This window comes from Synchiropus splendidus, chromosome 1, assembly GCF_027744825.2.
Source record: "Synchiropus splendidus isolate RoL2022-P1 chromosome 1, RoL_Sspl_1.0, whole genome shotgun sequence".
NCBI lineage: Eukaryota > Metazoa > Chordata > Actinopteri > Syngnathiformes > Callionymidae > Synchiropus > Synchiropus splendidus.
The window spans coordinates 69,416,364-69,435,370 of NC_071334.1; the positions used below are offsets into that span (position 1 = coordinate 69,416,364).

Consider the following 19,007-nt stretch of genomic DNA (forward strand, 5'->3'; position numbering starts at 1 on the left):
AATCATCAGCGTGTGCGTTTAATTTTTTAAGCAGGAGGGCGGTTAACCCCGCCAGCTCGCGCGGACTGGTAAGTGGCAGCTTGGTATCGGGGAGGCAAACAATAGCAGTCAGTGTGACAGAAGCCTCAGCGGGACGAGCCCGGCGCACATCGCTGCGCCTTTTTTTTATTGGAGAAATCAATTTATCTCACACATACGAGGCTTTTCTCAAACAACTCTGCGGGTTATTGGATGCGACAGCCCAACTGAGTCCAGGGGTGAGTGGAAAGGAAGGGGATTTTTATATTTGTTCAAGGCATTGCTGGCTCACTCTGGTATCGTTTGGAAATCTCAAAAGGAAAACAGTTTGTTTTTTGACATTTTACTTTATCATTTGTAAATTTAAAAAGCAAGCTGCCTTTCAACAATTCAGACGGATTGATTCTCAAGACTTTAAGAAGAGATTTTACTTCTAAAACTAGTAAATCGCTTTATTTGATTGTGTTTCAGAGACTTTGAAATACTGCAAATTCCGGACAAAAGCCATCGTCACAAAATATAAGACAGAAAATAGATTTGCTCATACATATGTAGAAATGCTTACAACGATCACTTCTGAACTAGTTTTGAAAACGGTGTCCAGCATGGAGACCGACTCATGAAACGAACTGGGCAATGTTCTCAACTTGAATCATGAACTCCTCACATCTTTTGTTGACAGCGCTCAAACTGTGCCTGTGTGTCAGAGGTTCATCACCACAGCTGGTCTCAGCTGCTGCTTCTTGTCTCCGCTCCTCCAGGTGATCGGCTCTGTTGGCGGAGCTGTGGACACGCGGGCGACAACAGCACATTTTGAGCATTTTACGGGAAATAAAACGCCCGTGATTTCACCGGTTTGATGTGACAACGTTCACTGTGTTTGACTCGTTTGACAGTAAAAATCCATATATTAGCCACGTGGTCAAACTGCCAGAAAATGTTTTACTGTAATTGTCCTCTTTAAAACAGCCAAACATACTGACCAAAATACATGCCATATACGATCACAGTGCCCACAAATGCTCCGAAACACAAAGGACAGTCTGAACTTCCTCCATGGCTCCCTCCCCAGAAAGCACAGCGTGAAGGTCACTGCACTCCATATAGACTCATCGTTGTATAAACTGCAGGGTTCAGACCACGTGGAAAAAAGTAACGGCATATAGTTCGGAATTTACAGTCATCAGAAAAAGTTCATGACAATTCGATAGATAGATAAATGTGTCAAGTGTGATGGCGCTCGCTCATCATCGTTGACAAGGTCTCTTCCCTTTTTTGAGGACTGTGCAGTAGCGATGGGTTGGTGAGGCATCATGAAACAGTTGCAGGGTTGAAGAAATTGTGTCCTGATTTGGTAGAAGTTTCATGACACAGTGTCCTGATTTTCAGAGGCCACTAGATGGTGCTTTTTGTTTTGAAATGATGTGAGATTTCATTGCATTAGTGGTTCGAGTCCAAACATTTTACAGCAGACAGCGCCATCTGGTGGCCTCTGAAAATCAGGACACTGTGTCATGAAACTTCTACCAACAATACTGTTAAGGATGTACAGTGTGCTCTGCTGTTGTACAGTTTCTGAGGGGATGGAAGAGAGAAGAAGTCTCGAGTCATGGAGAGACGAGTTTGGGTCATGGCTGCCCTTGTGAACAGTCCTTGGGACACAAAGAGAGTCACCGCCGAGGCACCAGAACTCAGCCTAAACATGCACCATGAAATGGTCTGATATCGTTTACGATGTTGGTCCTGGTGAAATGGGACTGTAATAAGTGTGAAACGGAACTGGAAATATGCCTCGATGATGTCACAAGAATCATCCCGTGTTGAGTCATCCATGAGGTGCCGGTAAACAAAGCCCTTCAGATTCTGTAGCACAGATGAGAAGCTTAGCCACTGTGTGGCGGCTGGATGCGCGGATGGTGGCGGTGAGCAGGTAAGCCTGTTCTCTCAAGTGGCAACCAGCTGCGTCAGAACCTTCATCCTCTGACAAGCATGAGTCAATGCTCCCAGCCCAAAATCAGTTCTGTGTTTGGTCGGACCTGCTCTTTTTCCTTAAAAGAAAAGAAAAAACACTTAAAAATGTGTCAAGTCTTTGTTGATAATGCTCAAAACTTCATCCACCTTCTGTACTGGAAGTGGGACCCTGACCATTCTTTGTGCTGCATCATACAACTTCATGTAACTTCAGTAAAAATACACTCACAATATGAGGACAAACTAAATAGAGAAGAAAGTTTTGCCATTTAAATAATTTCAGTTCTTGATCTGTTTCGAAGAAATGGCTTCTTTTGCAGTGATGAATAAATGTCCGTGTTGATGTATGATTGATGTTTCTGGATTCAGTTTGGTCTCAGCCTTGGTCTTGGCCCCGCATCATTGGGCTTGATCTTGGTCTTATGCTGTGTGTGCTCTGGTCTTGACACGGTTTTGACTACAACTCTACCTGGCACTGTGGTACCACTTCACTTTAAGTTGCTTTGACTGCGCGGTAGAAGCACAGCAGCGAGTACTCTAATGGTGGGGTGTTGGAAATACACCTCCCGCGTACCTCCGCACGTCCGTTCACTCGTGAGAATTACTACCAAGAATCCAACAACTTATATCCAAGAATTTATCCCTTGACAGAGGAGTCCAATACAAGAGCAGAATTCTGGATCAGCAGCGACGCCTGACATAGCCTGAGCAGAAGTCCAGTAGAGCGACAAAAAACTATCTGAGGTCTTGATCCTTTATACACAAAAGTTTCTCCACGTGGGCTCCGTCCTCGTCCGATTGGTCCTCGGTAGTTGACGCGAGTCCCGGTCGCTGGCTCCCACGTAACCATGGCAATGATCACAAGGCATGCGCGCACGTTCCGGACCCCAATGGCTCTTATCAGAACCAGCTCCTTCCAGCTCTGGAGAAGATGGTACTTCCCAGCCTACTTCCTCCAGTGTGGTTGAACTCCACCTGCAACTTCAAATTCTCTCACACACACTCAGCCACAGTCCCTCATCCAGCATTCCTGCATCTGTGAATCACGTCTTTATCAGTGCCACAAACAATGGATAATATTCATGCTGTAGAATGAATGCACTATTCCCATTGGGAGCAACAATGGCGACTCGTGGTGCTGAGAGTCAGGTGCGGACATGGCCCTCCACTGAGAGGCCTTCGCTAAACGCAGTGGTCCAAAAGTGTTTGGAGCTTGTGGGTGGGAGACATTTGGCATCCTGTAAAGACCGGAGTGAACCACAAAGATACAGCCTGATAGGAACTGCTCCATCTGTTGGGATGAAAAACTTCATTGTAAAAGAGGACAACTATCAAGAGGAGCCAATCAGAGTGAAACAGCAAGTCATTGTAATTGCGAAGCTTTCGGAGATAAAGCATGGGCCCTGTCTCCTCAGGCTATTCCCACCACACGGATATGCTGAGCTCAGCAGACAATGTGGACGTCTTAATTACAGCGGGAGATAATGATAACAGTGGCGGCAGGGCCGGGCGCTACCCAGACGTTCACGAGGAGATACCTGTGAGGAGATAGCAGGAGTAGCTCCGCCTGTCTGATCCCTCCATCCTGGTAGATTAGCGCCCATGAGCTACTTCAACTGCTGAAGGTTAAAGACTTCTGGTGGGTTAAAGGGAAGTAAACAACCGAGACACAAGGTGAAGCGGCGCCTCCAGAGATAATCAGAACACACAGCTGCTTCACTACACTGACTCCGCTCTCTGCATGTTGATGTCCGATTATCCTGCGGTCAAAATGAGTCAGGTTCCGAAGATCTGGAAGGAGACGATATTACAACTGCACTTGAAACCGATGTCCATGGATCATGCCGCTGTTTCCCTCAACTGTCGACAGTTGAGAAGGTCTCTTCCCTTCTATGAGGACTGGGAAGTGGTGATGGATACATGAGGTTTCATGAAACAGTGTTGCAGGGCTGATGAAACAGTGTCCTAATTCTCAGAGGCCACTAGATGGCGCTCTTGGTTTAGAAATGATGTGGGGTTTCACTGAATGAGTTGTTGACGTCCAAAGATTCTACAGCTGGCACCTGGTGGCCTCTGAAAATCAGGACAATGTTTCATGAAACCACCATCCCTTCAGTACTGTGTCATGAAACTTCAGCTACCCATCACTACTGTTGCTCTACTGTGGGGATGGAAGAGAGAAAAAGTCTTGTCATGTCGTGGAGAGGCGAGTTTGGGACGAGGCTGAGACTGCTGGCCTCATGAACAGCGTTGGGACAAACACAGAGCCACCGATGAGGCTCTGGAACTCAGCTTAAATATGCAGGATGCAATGGTCATACATCGTCTACCAAAATGTGAATTTCATGTCTTCTGCATATGATGTCAATCTTCAGTTCTTTCTGGAGCTGCTGGGATGAAGAGCAGTAGTCATTGACCATAGTTCTTTGTACTGTAGGATGAAGTTTCATGAAACTGTGTCTTGATTTGAAGCCACTGTCTGCTGTAGAATGTTTGGTCTTGAGCAACTGATTCAATGAAACCTCACCTCATTTCTAAACCAAGAGCGCCATCTAGTGGCCTCTGAAAAGAGCACGGTTTCGTGATACCTCATCTCCCCATCACAGGTTCTTGGCGACTTCAGTCACGTGAGCTGAGCCAAAAGAAGCTCTTTTGACCGGGAGATTTCTGTCTCCTGCAGTCAGAATGAGGTCACAGGTCGACCAGAGTTGGTCCACAAGTGTCTGCACTGCTTCTCAGTGATAGGGTGAGATGTCACATCCAGAAGAGAGAAGCTGGTTGAGGTGTCAAGGGCATCCATTCAGGATGCGTCCAAGATGCTTGTCATACCACGATGAGACCATCATGTCATGATGTCGCTCAGTTGTTATGGGAACTCCTCAGTTTTCTTCCCTGAGCTGCAGACAGTTTCTACTTTTGCTCTTTGCAGAACATCTGTTACCATTCTGAGATATTTCTTAGCCCAAGTTATAATGTGATCAGCAAATTAATGGCACCAATTAAAGCTGTTTTTACAGCTGTTTTTTGTCTGTCTGAATAGGAATGGAGAAGAAAACGTGGAAGAGGTCTTTAAAGACAAATGCTCCAACCTCCAAGGACTTTTTCCAAGGACTTTTTCTATTGAGTGTTTTGTGGCAGATTTTGGAAAAACTGTGGGGAAAGTTGAGATCATTTATGCTTCTGGAACAACATGAAGGGAAATAAGGACTTTTGCAAATGAGCATGTAAAAAAAGTTTGTTTTTAGTCAAAAAATAAATAAATAAATGTTGATGCTAAATATTGAAGGATCATGAAACAAGTCCATATTTTTTATCATGATGTTCGGTTTGTATGTAGTGAGCACTCGATGTTTTGTTACAGAGCTCCTCACAGGGGAGGAGACTGATGGATGTTTGGATGGGCGGAGTCTATTCCGCATTTCAATCATGGGAATTTGGACATTTATGAATGGATTCAGAACAGTTCATGACTGAATTGTGACTCTTGACAGCAATATTTGTGGGCAAATGTCTATGTTTGGTGTCGCACATGACTTTGTCTCAACAAGGAGGGAGGGAATATGATACTGCACATGTTGCGTAGAGGTGAAGGCGAAAGGAGACTAAAGCGACAGGTGGAGTTGGGGGGAAAGTCGAGGTCATTGGACGAAATTGCAGCACCTCGCAGAATTCACAGGGAGTGGTTGGAATGAATAGTTGTTGCTGCAACATCACCATCTCCTGGAGGGATTGACATATGTTTACGTTTACCTTTGACCTGCGACAATATGGTCGCAGAAAAAGACGCAACATGCTTGAGGCCGTTAAGGTTCAGCAAACTTTGGTGGCTTCATGGATCAGAGATATGGACCACCTTGTTTTGCGATCTGGTCTCAGCGACCTCAGGTGAGTTCACTGTGACCCAGCAAACAAGGATTCAGCTTGAGGCTGAACCTCAGGAGGAGGGTGAGTCAGTATGTACTGTCTGTGTTAACATGCTAATTTACCAAAGAATCCCAGGCGGAGGGCCAGATGACAAAGCCGTCACATCATCTGTCAGATGTTTGAAACAATGTTTTAAATCTGAATCTGAACCGCCGGCGTCACCCCATCAGTCCAGTGTCACAAAGGGCCGACTCATCCATCCATAATGTCATTGGCTTCTTTGACTCGCAGAAACCCACATGACAAGTGTCGGAAGCCCAACAGTGGAGGAAGAGTTCAGAGCCACAGCGACATGACGGATGTGGACTTGCTGCCAAAGCAGGCGATCGGGAGATAAAAGCCGCTGATTTTGTTCGAAGGAAATCTTTAGAATCACCAATTAGCTGCGTGCAAACTCTGACTTCTTCTTGGGTGGTTTTGTTTGCAGTCTGTGTAATTTAATTACCAGGACTGAGCCTTGGCACGTTGTTGCCCAACCAGACTTCACTGACTGGTCTCATCCTTCTAGGCCGATGCAGCCATGTCTCCATGGCAACCAGCCTTAGCTGGTTTAACTGGTGAGCAACACGCGTTGTCTCATACGCTGTTGTTTTGTGCGTGTAATAGCCTCCAGGTGATTGAAGTTCCCATGGACAGCAATACTGCACCGTTCTGGAAGAGGCCTTATACCATGGTGCAGCTGTATAATTATACACGTCGTAGCATGTGGTTCACTACAGACAAGGCTCAGAAGGAGTCGACTATTTTATTGCATCTTCATCTAAAGATGAACGCCACTTTCTACCGATGCACATTAATCCCATCTTTGTTCCAGTCCATCCTCACCTCCTCCATCACTGTCTGGTACAGCAGCGCCACCTCCAGGGACCAGAGCAGACTGCAGCGCATCGTGCGTTCTGCTGAGAAGGTGATGGTTGCAGCCTGCCACCTCTTCAGGACCTGTATGTCTCCAGGACCCAGAGACGTGCAGGTGGGATCAGAGCCTTCGACCCTTCTCACCCTGGTCATGGACTGTTTGTTCCATGGCAATAAACTTGAATCTGATTCTGAGTGTAACAAGGCAGCACAACTTCAAAAGATCAGGGACACTCTCTATTCACACAAACAGGGTGAAGTCATTGCTAGAAGGATGACATCAATGTGCTGATGCAGGACGATCCAGCTGGGGGGCAACAACAGAACATTGGAGCGACAGTGACTCTGGAGGTTTAGTGGGTCGTCCGAGTGCCGGTCGATCAAATCCAAATCGCTTACTGTCGTAGTGTCCTTGGGCAAGACATGCCTTGTCTGACTGTGGATGAATGATCGTAGAGGTGGAAGGGACTGTTCGGAGCATATGGGCAGTGCGGCAGTGGCCACAAATATAATGGGTCTGACTGAAATGGAAATTGTTTCCGCTGCCACTGGAGACTTTTGGCGACTTTTCAAACTGTCCCGGCGACTTTTATTTTTGAAAAGCAACTTTTCGCAGTCAAGTTTTCGATCAGAAACTTCCATTGCTCATGTGAAAGGCCTAAGTCACCCAAGTGTTACAGAGCAGCGCCGTCTGCTGTCAGTCTGCTGACATCATTTACTGTTCACCAATATATCCACCAGGGGGCAGTCCAGAAGTCAAAAGTGTATGACAAGGACGAACTCCAAAACCAACATGGCGACTGTGGAACAACTATTGATAATGTACCTCTCACACAAAAGGCAGGCGCTGAGGAGGTTATATATATCGCCACTGGAGGACGGAGAATTGCCGAAATTGTTACCTCTTCTTCGTGTCTCACCAGAGCTACGTATCGGATAGTAACAGCCACTCTGCCCCCCATGGTTTCAGGTGGTCCGTTTGGCCCGTATCCATAAGCATTGTGGAAACGTGCAGAACTACGGAGGAGATGAAGACAGAGCACGGACAGAAGGCGTCAACGTTAATGGCTTGACGTTGTTGACACCTTGGCCAGTCAATGAAAGGCAGTGTTTGACCATCCAGTAAAGGTAGTGCCTTTAATGATCATGCCACATAAGGTGCCACATATACCAAGCCACATCTAACAGGAAGTAGCGATGAGCGCTCACGTGCGTCAACCATCACATGACCTTACCCCAACCACCTCCCCTTGAAAGTCATGTAAGAGAGGAGTCATTTGATGCCGGTGCCAGTTGAGGTTTTGCAACAATGAATTTGCGGCCCAAAATATGCTCCTCTTGTGGCGGAATGAAACAGCAAGCTCCACATCATTACGGAGGAGAGACTGTCAAACATGTCTGATGCATCTTTGTATGCGACTGAATCACTACAAGTGTGTTCTGGTTGAGGTCACAGACGAGTGAATGAAGTGCTAAGAGAGTGAATGCGGGGAAGTATTCAGAATGGGCAGGCTGTTTTTCAAAGAGGGTGTGGAGCACCCGTGGAGGAGCTATATAAACGGATGAACAGATAGTTGACACAACAGCTCTGGGACACTCTAGCAACTCCATCATGGCCAGACCAAAAGAGGTTCTCCAGAAGCTTGCAGCGGCCCTCCACATTCAGCACGTGCTCCTGCGTCAGGCCCTGGCGGAATGCCTGGGAACCCTCATTCTGGTGGTGAGTAGCTCCACCATCTGCTCCAGGCACCTTGCTGCTGGGCTGTTTTCGTTACATTACACTAAGCTGTCAGTTAGTTTAAAGCAGTTTAGAAGACTCTGTTTAGGTTTGCATGATGTCGCCTGAGCTACACTGTCCAGCTCCAAAATGTCCAATGGTTTTCAGACCGTTATAAGTTGAAACAGACTGTGAATGTCCTCCATTGAAACGCCATGAATATGAAATGTGTTTCAAAGGAGGTTGCAAACAGGAAGCGCAATTGAAATTCAAATCGAAGGACGTAGAATTGAAACTTCCAAATTCCAGAATCATGCTTGATATTATGCTCCAAACACGACATTTTCTTAGACTTTAATAACTGCAAAGGTTTGATTGACATAATTGTCGGAAATGGCTTACGAATACTCGATTTATTCTCAGCATTTCAGCCCAAACCGTTGTAAAAGATTCAGCATTTCCTTCTTGACATCGGCGCTGCACTTATTTTCCAAGTTAAGATTGTACTTAGCATGAACAAAGTGCCTTTTGAAAATCACGCTGGGGTTCCTGCATTGTCCCAGCTGGACGTATTTGAGGAGGAAATAGAAGTGACGCCACGTCTTGCAAGAGTTTCCTTGTTTGATGATGAAACAGTCCAGCGTTTCTTCTTTGGCTCATATTTCTATCCTCGTCGGTACCAGTTTGTGGAGTGAGCAAAGTACTGTATGACGGCTCTTTACCCTATTATTGGAGCACCTTAGGCTGCTGGTATTTTGTTTTATTCACAAGGAGACCAGGCATTGAAAAGCCCCTGAAGAAAACAGTGTGATTCCTCTAAATTGAGTGGGAATGTTGGGTTGTGTGCTACAACCTGAAAGAAAAACACCTCTGCACTCATTGCTCCCGGTCGCCGGCCGACAACAAAAACATCGGGGTGAAGGGTGCTGGTGGTAAAGTGTTGGCCCACATTGTTATCCTTCCACCCAGCTGCGACGGATCTGCTCATTCTCCAGGACTCTTTACTCAGCAGCGGCTTGGCCTCCTCTGTGGTAGGAGTCGGCCTCTTGCCGAATGTGAACAGCACCAGCAGTTTCACACAAGCATGCACCTGACCTCCCGGGGTCAGAGGGACACCCCCTAGATAAGACCAAAGACCAGACTTGGTGAGAGGCTCCCTCTCAGTATTTCAGGGAAAATAAATAGGCTGTCACACATGTGGAAGACTGATGTGTTTTCCTTCTGTCCAGATGTTTGGATGTGGAGCGGTCGCCCAGTGGGTGCTGAGCGGAGCTTCTCATGGCACTTTCCTCTCCGTCAACTTCGCCTTCGGATGTGGAGCGACACTCGGCATCCTGGCCACTGGCGGGATCTCAGGTAAATGCCATCAGAGATAGTTTTGGTGATGACCCTGTTAGTGTCATTTTGTTGGTTCCTATACATAACATCTGTCCTTCTAGTGTCTAGTCCAAAATGGTATCAAGCATATCCACACAAGACCAGCATTTCTAGTCACAGAAACCAGACCTTTTTGAAACTGAGTGATGAAGTGTGTGTCCCCAGACATTCTCCGTTCTCAGTTCAATCCAACATCATCATCAGACTCCTGTAGTTTATTGAGTACAATATAATTTTGGGGTTGTGGCTTACATTCTGGTGTAATTCTTGCATCCTATGTTGACACCAAAGACAACCTCCCACATGCGACATCACGTAAAGGGGGTGGTCAGGACTTGCACGGGGCAAGGCGAAGGCGGAGCTCTAACCGCTACCTCTTGGTTCAGTCAAAAAGGAAAGGAGCCCCACCACATGGCTTAACCTGAACTGCAATCCCTTTGTGCCACTGAAGGCATGTGTCCCCTTGCAAATAGCCCCTATTTGACACCTTGAGAGTGTTGGTCTTTGCACCAAATCCTCCCTGAATGGTTCATTTGTTGGCCACAAATCAAGGGAGGAAATACTCTTTCATCTTTAGACTACTCCCCTTCTCAACCAATCTTCACTAACATCCATCAACCTCCTTCTATCTCCAACCACTTTTTCTTTGCCGTTGTCTTGTCCGGACAAAGCCGCAGTCTGCGCTTCTCACCGTGTCCAGACCATTCCAAGGTCAAGCTGTGAGGAGAGCGATCTTTGTTGTATTGCCGTGCAGTGTACGTCACCTTGACTGAACCAGCTCCTGCTTCACAACTCAGCATCTCACAGAACCCAAGGTTCAACACTGTAGCTAATGCGTTAATCCTTGGATCCTCCATGTGTTTTGATAAGATCTCCCCAACCGTTTAATTCTCCGTGTCTCACATGGCCAGTTCCACCACATCACTGCGTACTTGAGCCTTCAGCGTGTCAGCTGTCAGGTTGCTTCATAAGTCTCGACAATAACTCACGGAAATGAAACCCCATTAAAACTCATTTATTTTGTGGAATTCATTTAAGGGGTGTGGTGTGTTCTGAAGTTTGATTCGCTCCCATTATGCCAAAGCCTTTTTTGGAAGTGTATCTGCGTTATTGCATTTATTCCAGGAGATTCAAGTGAACAATCAGATAATGCCACTGATGCACGAGTCGATGGCATGATAGCAGAGGGGAAACTTCACAGAGTGGGTGGACGCTGCAGAGGAGAGTGTCGGGAGAGGAAAGGAAAGTGTAATGGTCCCTCTCTCACACACACACACGCACACACACACACTCTTTTGTGGTCTTTAATTGAAAGCGAGTGAGTCAATTCCATATCCAAGCCTTCCTGTCAAAAGCAGCCAGAACAACAAAGAGGTCCACAGTTCACTCGTACTCACTTGTTCGATGTCTTTATAATGAGGCTGTCGCTCTTACACTGGCTGCAGCGAAATAACTTCCCGTAATTAGATCGCTGCCATCACACGATTAAGATTGCGCGAATGAAAGTGTGCTGCTGACAGAAGAGAGCACTCTCTTCAAAGTTTGAGGTGTGCACTTCCTGTTCCCCATCCCTCCGCCCTTTATGAAGCCACAGAGGAGGTCCATTTTTGAGAGGCGGTGGGAAGCTTGGGAGGGGACTCCGGGAGCAGGACTGGAGGCCGGGAGATAAGCCTCCTGCCCGCGACCACACAATCTGATGGTGGATTTATTTATGTGTTTCTCGAGGTGGCCACCTGAACCCAGCGGTGACCTTCACGCTCTGCTTACTGGGGAGGGAGCCGTGGAGGAAGCTCCCGCTGTTCTTTGTGTTCCAGACCTTCGGAGCATTTCTGGGCGCTATGATCATATATTGCATGTATTTTGGTAAGTATGTGGCCGTTTTAAACATAAACATAATGACCCCAAATACCGTGAATTCTGGACTATAAGCTGACACTTTTCTCGCGCAGTCTGAATCCTGTGGCTAATACAACGTGGCTAATATATGGATCTTTACTGACAAACAAGTAAAAAACATTGAGCCTACTACTGTTTTATTGACCTTAAAGTGCTCAAAATGCACAGTTTTCACCCAGAGGATCCGCAGCTCCGCCAACACGAGAAGCAGCAGCTGAGACCAGCTGTGGTGTCGGAACTTCGGAGACATGCGAAAACAGCGCATTTTGAGCTATTTAATGTCAGTAAAAGATGTGTGGAGTTCATGATTCAAGATCAGAACATTGACCGCACCACTGCACCCGCAGCTTAAAGAGAACAAGATCTATTTTCCTGCTTAAATTTAGTGAGTGCGGTTAATATTGTGAGGGGGAACCTGCGGCAGTTATCAGTTATTACAACATGAATTTGTCAGAAGTCACTCTTAAATGTTTTTTGGACGGGTGAAGAACCTTCTATCATGAATGATGCACAGACTAATAAACAAATCAGACATGATCTCTCATAAAACACAATGTGCATTTTAGTCATGTGTGTCTTCGGTTTACTACGCCAATAAGCCCGATCTCTGTGAAACAAATGCCGCTTGTAAATGTTTTCACACTGTGAAGGAACAGCATCTGCTGCAGACTGCTGGAGGAGGCAAGAAGACTCGATGGTTCACTATTGAGAGCCACTGTTGTCCCTTAACTGTCACGGGAGCTTGCTAGTAGCACTGTATGCAGTCAGGAGTCACAAAATTCATATTGAGGTGTAAAACCTTTCCTGTCTCCACACTGGACCGTGGTAGAGTGTCACAGGGGAGGTGCTGGAGCGCTCACTCCAGGGTTTGATGTCCTGTTGTGGGCTGGAGCTGGGACAGGGATGAGGCCAGTCTGGGACAGAGCGTGACTTGGTTTATGACTTTGTCACAGCCAAACTGCACAGAAGCGCACATTCAGAGCTGGACACGCACCGGGCACCTCTTCCCTTCTGGAGAGACCTCACTCACTCGGCAACCCCTCCCACATGCAGCGGCCACACACATAGAGGAACAGCCACCTGCAGCAGACACTCTACCCCTCCCCCTTCCGCTCTCCCCCAAACTTTCTCATCAAATCTTCATAATTCACAGTGGTCACCTATATCGACTTCAAAACGAAAAAATTGTGGAAAGGTGAGGGATTTTCACGCCCGTAAATCATTTGAATAACTCAAATCATCTTGAGTTAACTTCACTTGGAAGAGCACTGAGCGAGCCAGTCCATCTCTCTCTCATGGAGCCACCAACATCACTTCAAGTGCATGAGCATCTCCTTAGTATCACACACTGGATGATGCTGTATCAGTTGCATGTTGCGGATACAACACTGGCAGTCGTTTGGGAAGCCCTTCGGAAGGAGGTGAACTGGTGGGGTGGATCTCAACACTCTAGAAACGTGGACAGTAGATCCCCTTTTTGCAAAGGTTGGGTCCTAAATGAACCTACAAGGTCTATCTACTGTGTGATGCCCAAGTGTCGGTTTCTCAACTGGCCTATTTGAAACAAGGCTGACGGTTCGCATTTGAAATCCGCTTTCAAACCCTGCCACGCTCCGGAGAGGATGAAGATGATGCGTGGAGCTTACGTTTTGATGACTCAGCAGCAGCGGCTTTAAGCAGAAATGAAGCTCCCTACATACGGCTGTGTATCTTCGCTGCGGTCTTTTCAAACGTACTTTCATAAGCGCGGTTGTTAGCACTTCATTGAAAATGTTTGTGAAACGACTCGGCTGTCACACTTAATTGACGTGTCCACCGACGACCGTGTGCATGAAGACATTTAGCGGTTCATATGGGAAGCGATTAACGTCCTGTGCAGCCAGAGATTGGCTCTGCTGAGCGGGGTCTCCGCTTGCTCGCTAATTGGGGTGGCGATGTTGAATATGATTATTTCCCTGCATCCACTGCGGGGAAATGATTCTGTCCAACTGTAACCCCCTGTATACAATAGTTAATGATCCCGGGATAAAAGTTGAAGCTCTCCAGGGGGGTCAGGGATGGAGGCTCGCTGCTGCTTGGTGGCTGTTTGTGTGTCTCCACTATAGCGGCAGAAGCCGTGTGTAAACTGGACCCTTTTTACTCACCTCTTTGGGTGAAACCATGTTGTCTGTTTCTGTTACATGCAGAGCCCAGCAGGTTCTCTCAGAATCAGAACCAGAATTTCATTTATTGCCATGTCCAGTGGGGGGCCCACCAACTAGGGAAGTCTTTCGAAATGAAGTGCTGACAGAAAAAATAAAATAAAATAAAATAAAATAAAATAAAATAAAATAAAATAAACAACAAAGGCTGTTCACGAATTCAACAGTGTGACAGCCGAGGGGAAGAAGCTGTTCCTGTGACGGGAGGTTCTGGTCTGGATGGACCGTAGCCTCCTGCCAGAGGGAAGAGGGACAAACAGTCCATGACCAGGGGGAGAAGGGTCGAAGGCTCTGATCCCACCTGCACGTCTCTGGGTCCTGGAGACACACAGGTCCTGAAGAGGTGGCAGGCTGCAACCATCACCTTCTCAGCAGAACGTACGATGCGCTGCAGTCTGCTCCGGTCCCTCAGGTCGCATGCAGCGGACAGCTCACCGACAATAAGTACTTACAACGTATTCACATTTTTTCCTTTCACTCTCATTTAAAGACGAATGTTTGCCAATTGAAATCAGTGCCATCCGAAATAAAACCTCTTGGTTTGATTGAAACGGTCCAATTATCTCCTCGAACTGAAGCCTGAAATGTGTGCTCGCTGTGTTCTTGGCCAGGCTCTCGGTCATTAAAATGAAGGGATAATTGGTGATCCACTTGTACGCTTGGTGTCCAACAGAAGCCTTGTGGGACTTTGGCGACGGGGAGTTGGTGGTGGTTGGGAGCAATGCCACTGCTGGGATCTTTGCCACGTATCCGTCCCGACACCTCTCGCTGTTACACGGCGTCCTCGATCAGGCGAGAGAGAGTCCACTGTTGCAGCAATAGTATGGTGAATAAATCTGAGTCCTGACGCTTCACAATATTCACAGGTTATTGGAACAGCTGCCTTGATTCTGTGCGTCCTGATCATCGCCGACCCGCTCAAGAAAACAGCGGTGCCTCACAGTCTACAGGCGTTCACAGTGGGCGTGGTGGTGTTTGTCATCGGCCTGTCGATGGGATTCAACTGTGGTTACGCGGTGAACCCGGCCAGAGACCTCGGACCTCGGATCCTTACAGCCCTGGCGGGCTGGGGCCGTGAGGTTTTCACGTGAGTATTCTTCTGCTGACTGTACACCGCCCCAGAAGTCATCTGCTGTTTCACTGCTGCTTCTCAAGGAGAGTCAAATGTAGAGAGACGGTTCTACTCATGGAATCTTTTCTTTCTAAGCAGACAAACAAGTGTTCAACAAACAATGTCGCTTTCATATCTCATATTTTCTAAAAGAAAAAAAAGGACTCATCTCTTTCTATGGTCTTTTTTGGCGTCTATCTTTGCATGTCCCTAACCTTAAATGATGACTTGAGAGGTTAAGAGTTAGGGGAAGAGGATTTTCCTCCTTTAGTCTGAGTCAATAGTCGCCTGTTGCAAAAGGGCAAAAATGGTTAAAAATAAAATCTTATCCCAGCATTGGTTCTTGGAGGCGTTCTTGTTCACAAGGATGGAGACGGACAGTTGGTCTCTGTACCAGTCTGCTGTGATGAAGAAAGAGCTGAGCCAAAAGACAAGGCTCTCCACGATGGACTGACTGGGACAGAATCAAGCTGCTCCCGCTCATTGACAGAACAGATGGAGGAGGCTCGGGCCACTTGTCACGATGTCTCCTGGACAAGTTACGCGTCCAGTCGAGAGGAGGCCCCGGGGCTGACCCAGGACACCCTGGAGAAATGATGCCTCTCTTTGGTGATGGCCAGACCAGGTTTGATCAAACTGTGCCACCAGATGGCGCTGTCTGCTGGAAAATGTCTGGACTTGAACAACCGATTCAATGAAACCTCACATCACTTCTAAACATCTAGTGACCTCTGAAAATGAGGACACTGTTTCATCGATCTCATCTTCCCATCCCTCCCTCTCATTGAACCACCTGCCGCACTTCAGTATTTCCTCAGGAGGGACTGAGGTTCACTTTTGTTCGACGGCTGCCCCTGACCTCAGCGTATGGAAGGGCTGATGGTTGGGATTTGAACCTGTCTGCACGTTCCTCATCGACTTGTCAGACTGAAAGTTTGAACCCACGAGCGGCTGGAGACAGTGAACGTTCAACTTTCTCCTGCTGACATCTTCACTCAACTCAACACTGTTGGGCATCTTTGTGTTGCAGCTGTAGCCACGTTAATAATATAAACATACGCCTCCTTTCAGAGCAGGAAAATGTCTCAGCTTTACTGCGGTATGAACAACGTTACAGCTGTGTCAGAATTAATCACTGGACAAAAACAGCTGACAAGAAAATGAAGGAAAAATGGATTTCTCTGAGAAAAAGAACAAGAAACTGCTAATAATTTTTCAGTTCATTTACCTCCTCAAACCAGTTTGGACTCTTTATCTAGAAGAGTTGGTGTGTTTTTAAACCCGAGACCTGGTGAATAAAAACCTTCCAAATTTAGTCCAAATTTAATGAGAGGATCATTGGATTCTGAGACTTTGTCCAAAGCCTTTTCCTCGTCACATCTCTCCTACAGAGTGAACTCCTACTGGTTCCTGGTGCCCATCTGCGCCCCGTTCCTGGGAGCATTAGTGGGAGTGATCATGTACCAGCTCATGATCGGGTACCATTTGGAAGGAGACGAGCGGCAGAGGAAGAAGCAGGAGGGGACGGAGGAGGAGGAGGAGGAGGAGGAGGAGGAGGGGAGACTCAAACTGTCCCGTGTCTCACGGAACCAGGAAGCCTGATTGAATGTGTCTTTTTGGTGAATAAATAAAAATGTTTCAATTCTCAACGTGATCTGTCCGAGGTGAACTGATGCTATTGATGTTAAATTCTGTCATATAGCTGTAATTACCTTGGTGCGCTTCCATCTTGAGGTGAGTGTTGGCAGCACAGAGGCTCCAGAACAGCAGGAAAAGCTCAACTTGGACAAGTAGTTGTTCAGAGTTAATGGAGGAAACAAGTTGATCTTTTCCTCCTTTCCGCCATGATTTCATGTTCTAGTAGTGCCTTGTACCTGACAATGTTTGATGATTGTTTTGACAACAAGAGAAAAATACATTTGATTCTTTATTTTCTTCTTCTGCTTCCTGTGTTTTGCATTCCTCTCCTTGTATGAATCTTTAATATCCTTCCGTCAATCCCATCCTCGCTGCCATCCGGCAGACGGTTCCGTAGCGTCCGATGTAGAACCACCAGATTCAGGAACAGTTTCCTTCCTGGTGCTGTCAGGCTGCTGAACGTTAGACAGTAGCTGCAGCACTGTTTATTTGTACATCTTCCTGGTTAGTATTGATCTCACATTTATTTATTTTTGCACATATAGTTTTGTTTTTGGAAACCGGAGGCCTCAGACCAAAACTTTGTTGCCATAATATAGTGATATGTTTTTGTGCAATGACAATAAAGAAAGTCTAAGTCTAAGTCTAAGATATGGGGAAAGTGGACTTTTGCGTCCGATACTGACATCAAAGTTGGTATTCATGGTTGGATGCTGATGTGCAGGTGTTTCAATGGAGTGAATACGTTGACTTTCGTGTGTAGTGTCCAGACAGGGTGAAGTATCAGGGTCATTTGCAGATAGCACTCGACATGTTGTTTACGTGTTGAATGAAAAGAGCACCACCTTTCACGTGACATCTTATCGAGCTTAGATTCCACTCCGCTGCTTGCTGCTCTTCTGTCACAGACCACACCTGATAGTCTTCTCCACCCAGCCTGCACTCTCCTCTTCACCTCATATACTCTGTGTACGACTGATCCCAAATACTCATCTGTTTTCACAACGGCCTCCATCTCCACTGAGCCTCCTGCCTCGCTCTCAATTCACACACTTGAATGCTGTTATTTATTCATCCTAATAAATATCTCAGTTTTGAGACGCAAGTGCAAGTCATGACTCCCCAAAAGAATCCTTGGAGCCATCAAAATATATGTAAATTTAACCTCAATAGGAGCCCATTCTTCGCTCACTGTGTTATTTTGCTAACAAAGAGAGACACACCCATGAAGATATCTACTTGGCGGGGACAACCAAACTGCTCATCTTCTTGTTGGATCTTAAACATTTGCAATATTCCAAGAAGAGTGAGAAAAACATGCTGTAAAATGGTAGCAGCACGCAAACACCATCTCCCGCTGAGGCTTGTTTGATCAGTCAAAGCAACCCGTCCTCACTGGATAGTCGGTGGAGTGAGAGCCAGCATGAGGGACAGGCTCTACAGGGTCACATTTACCGATGTCAGCCAGTGTTTGCTAGCTTCACCTTTGCAAGTTTAGCGCCAGAGCGGTTGCCATCATCATCATCAACGTGTTTTCCCCAGCAAATAACTCCGAAACTGACATCATTTATCATGTGAATAGAGGTACAGTTGTTCCACAAGCTTCATGTTCCCTTCGTACTTGCTCCATCCCTCCACAGCTCTCCTAACCCATTCAGGGGTCAGCTTCTGACCGACCTCGACATCCAAAGCATGTAAATCGTGGCATTTGGTGCCATTATATAAATGCCCCTCTGACTCGGCGTATGGCAGTTTTTGTGTCTCAGAGGTGAGAGATTTGATCCTCATCTGATCGCGGACAAAAAGGGAAACTATCCTTCCGCCTCAGCCACGGCCGTCTTGGCCTTGAATTCTCGGAAAAGCATCCAAAGTTCACATCGGAGAGTGCCACGCGACATTAAAGGCAAATTCAGCATCAAAATATCAGTCGTGACATTTTTAGGATCGGGCCACGAATATCAATTTATTCGCTTTTAAAAGGCTTGACATTTGGAGTCCCACTTTGGTGTGACCTTTGCAGCCGTTGACCAAACATATCTGGTGTCAATCTCCAGCGTTTGCATCCGAAATTATTATCCTCTTTTCTGTAGACTCTGTGGAAACAGTGAATATGCAGTTTGGATCTCAGCTTTAATGCCAAGCTAAAGTGGATATTTCAGAGTGAATGTTGAAGTTAGTCAGGTCATTCCAGTCGACCGAACTTGGGTTTGAGAATGTGCGCTCAGTGAAAAAGGCCTGCTTTTGGTCTGGTGACCGGCACATATCCTGGAGTTTGATATTCCTGAGGCTGCAAGACCAA

General features: G+C 46.6%; 2 protein-coding genes across 2 annotated transcripts in view; one reads left to right on the plus strand and one right to left on the minus strand.

Annotated features, from left to right (window-relative positions):
* Positions 1–454: 454 nt before the first annotated feature.
* LOC128760712 (rhotekin-like) overlaps positions 455–19,007 on the minus strand; it is a 62,570-nt gene continuing 44,017 nt past the window's right edge. Inside the window, exon 13 of the mRNA XM_053868734.1 lies at positions 455–801. Coding sequence (XP_053724709.1) covers positions 636–801 — 166 coding nt within the window. The 3' untranslated portion in view covers positions 455–635. The remainder of the gene's footprint in view (positions 802–19,007) is intronic.
* LOC128770802 (aquaporin-3-like) lies at positions 8,381–16,672 on the plus strand. The gene is made up of 6 exons (XM_053885675.1): positions 8,381–8,488; positions 9,715–9,841; positions 11,588–11,725; positions 14,633–14,751; positions 14,826–15,046; positions 16,462–16,672. Exons 1-6 carry the CDS (start codon positions 8,381–8,383, stop codon positions 16,670–16,672), a joined length of 924 nt encoding a protein of 307 aa, XP_053741650.1.

Bases quoted from the DNA above. Each gene is read 5' to 3' on its own strand.
- LOC128770802 (XM_053885675.1), top strand. From the start codon at position 8,381: ATGGCCAGACCAAAAGAGGTTCTCCAGAAGCTTGCAGCGGCCCTCCAC. The intron at 11,726-14,632 runs GTAAGTATGTGG...GGTGTCCAACAG, and splicing joins CATATATTGCATGTATTTTG to AAGCCTTGTGGGACTTTGGC. The intron at 15,047-16,461 runs GTGAGTATTCTT...TCTCTCCTACAG, and splicing joins TGGGGCCGTGAGGTTTTCAC to AGTGAACTCCTACTGGTTCC.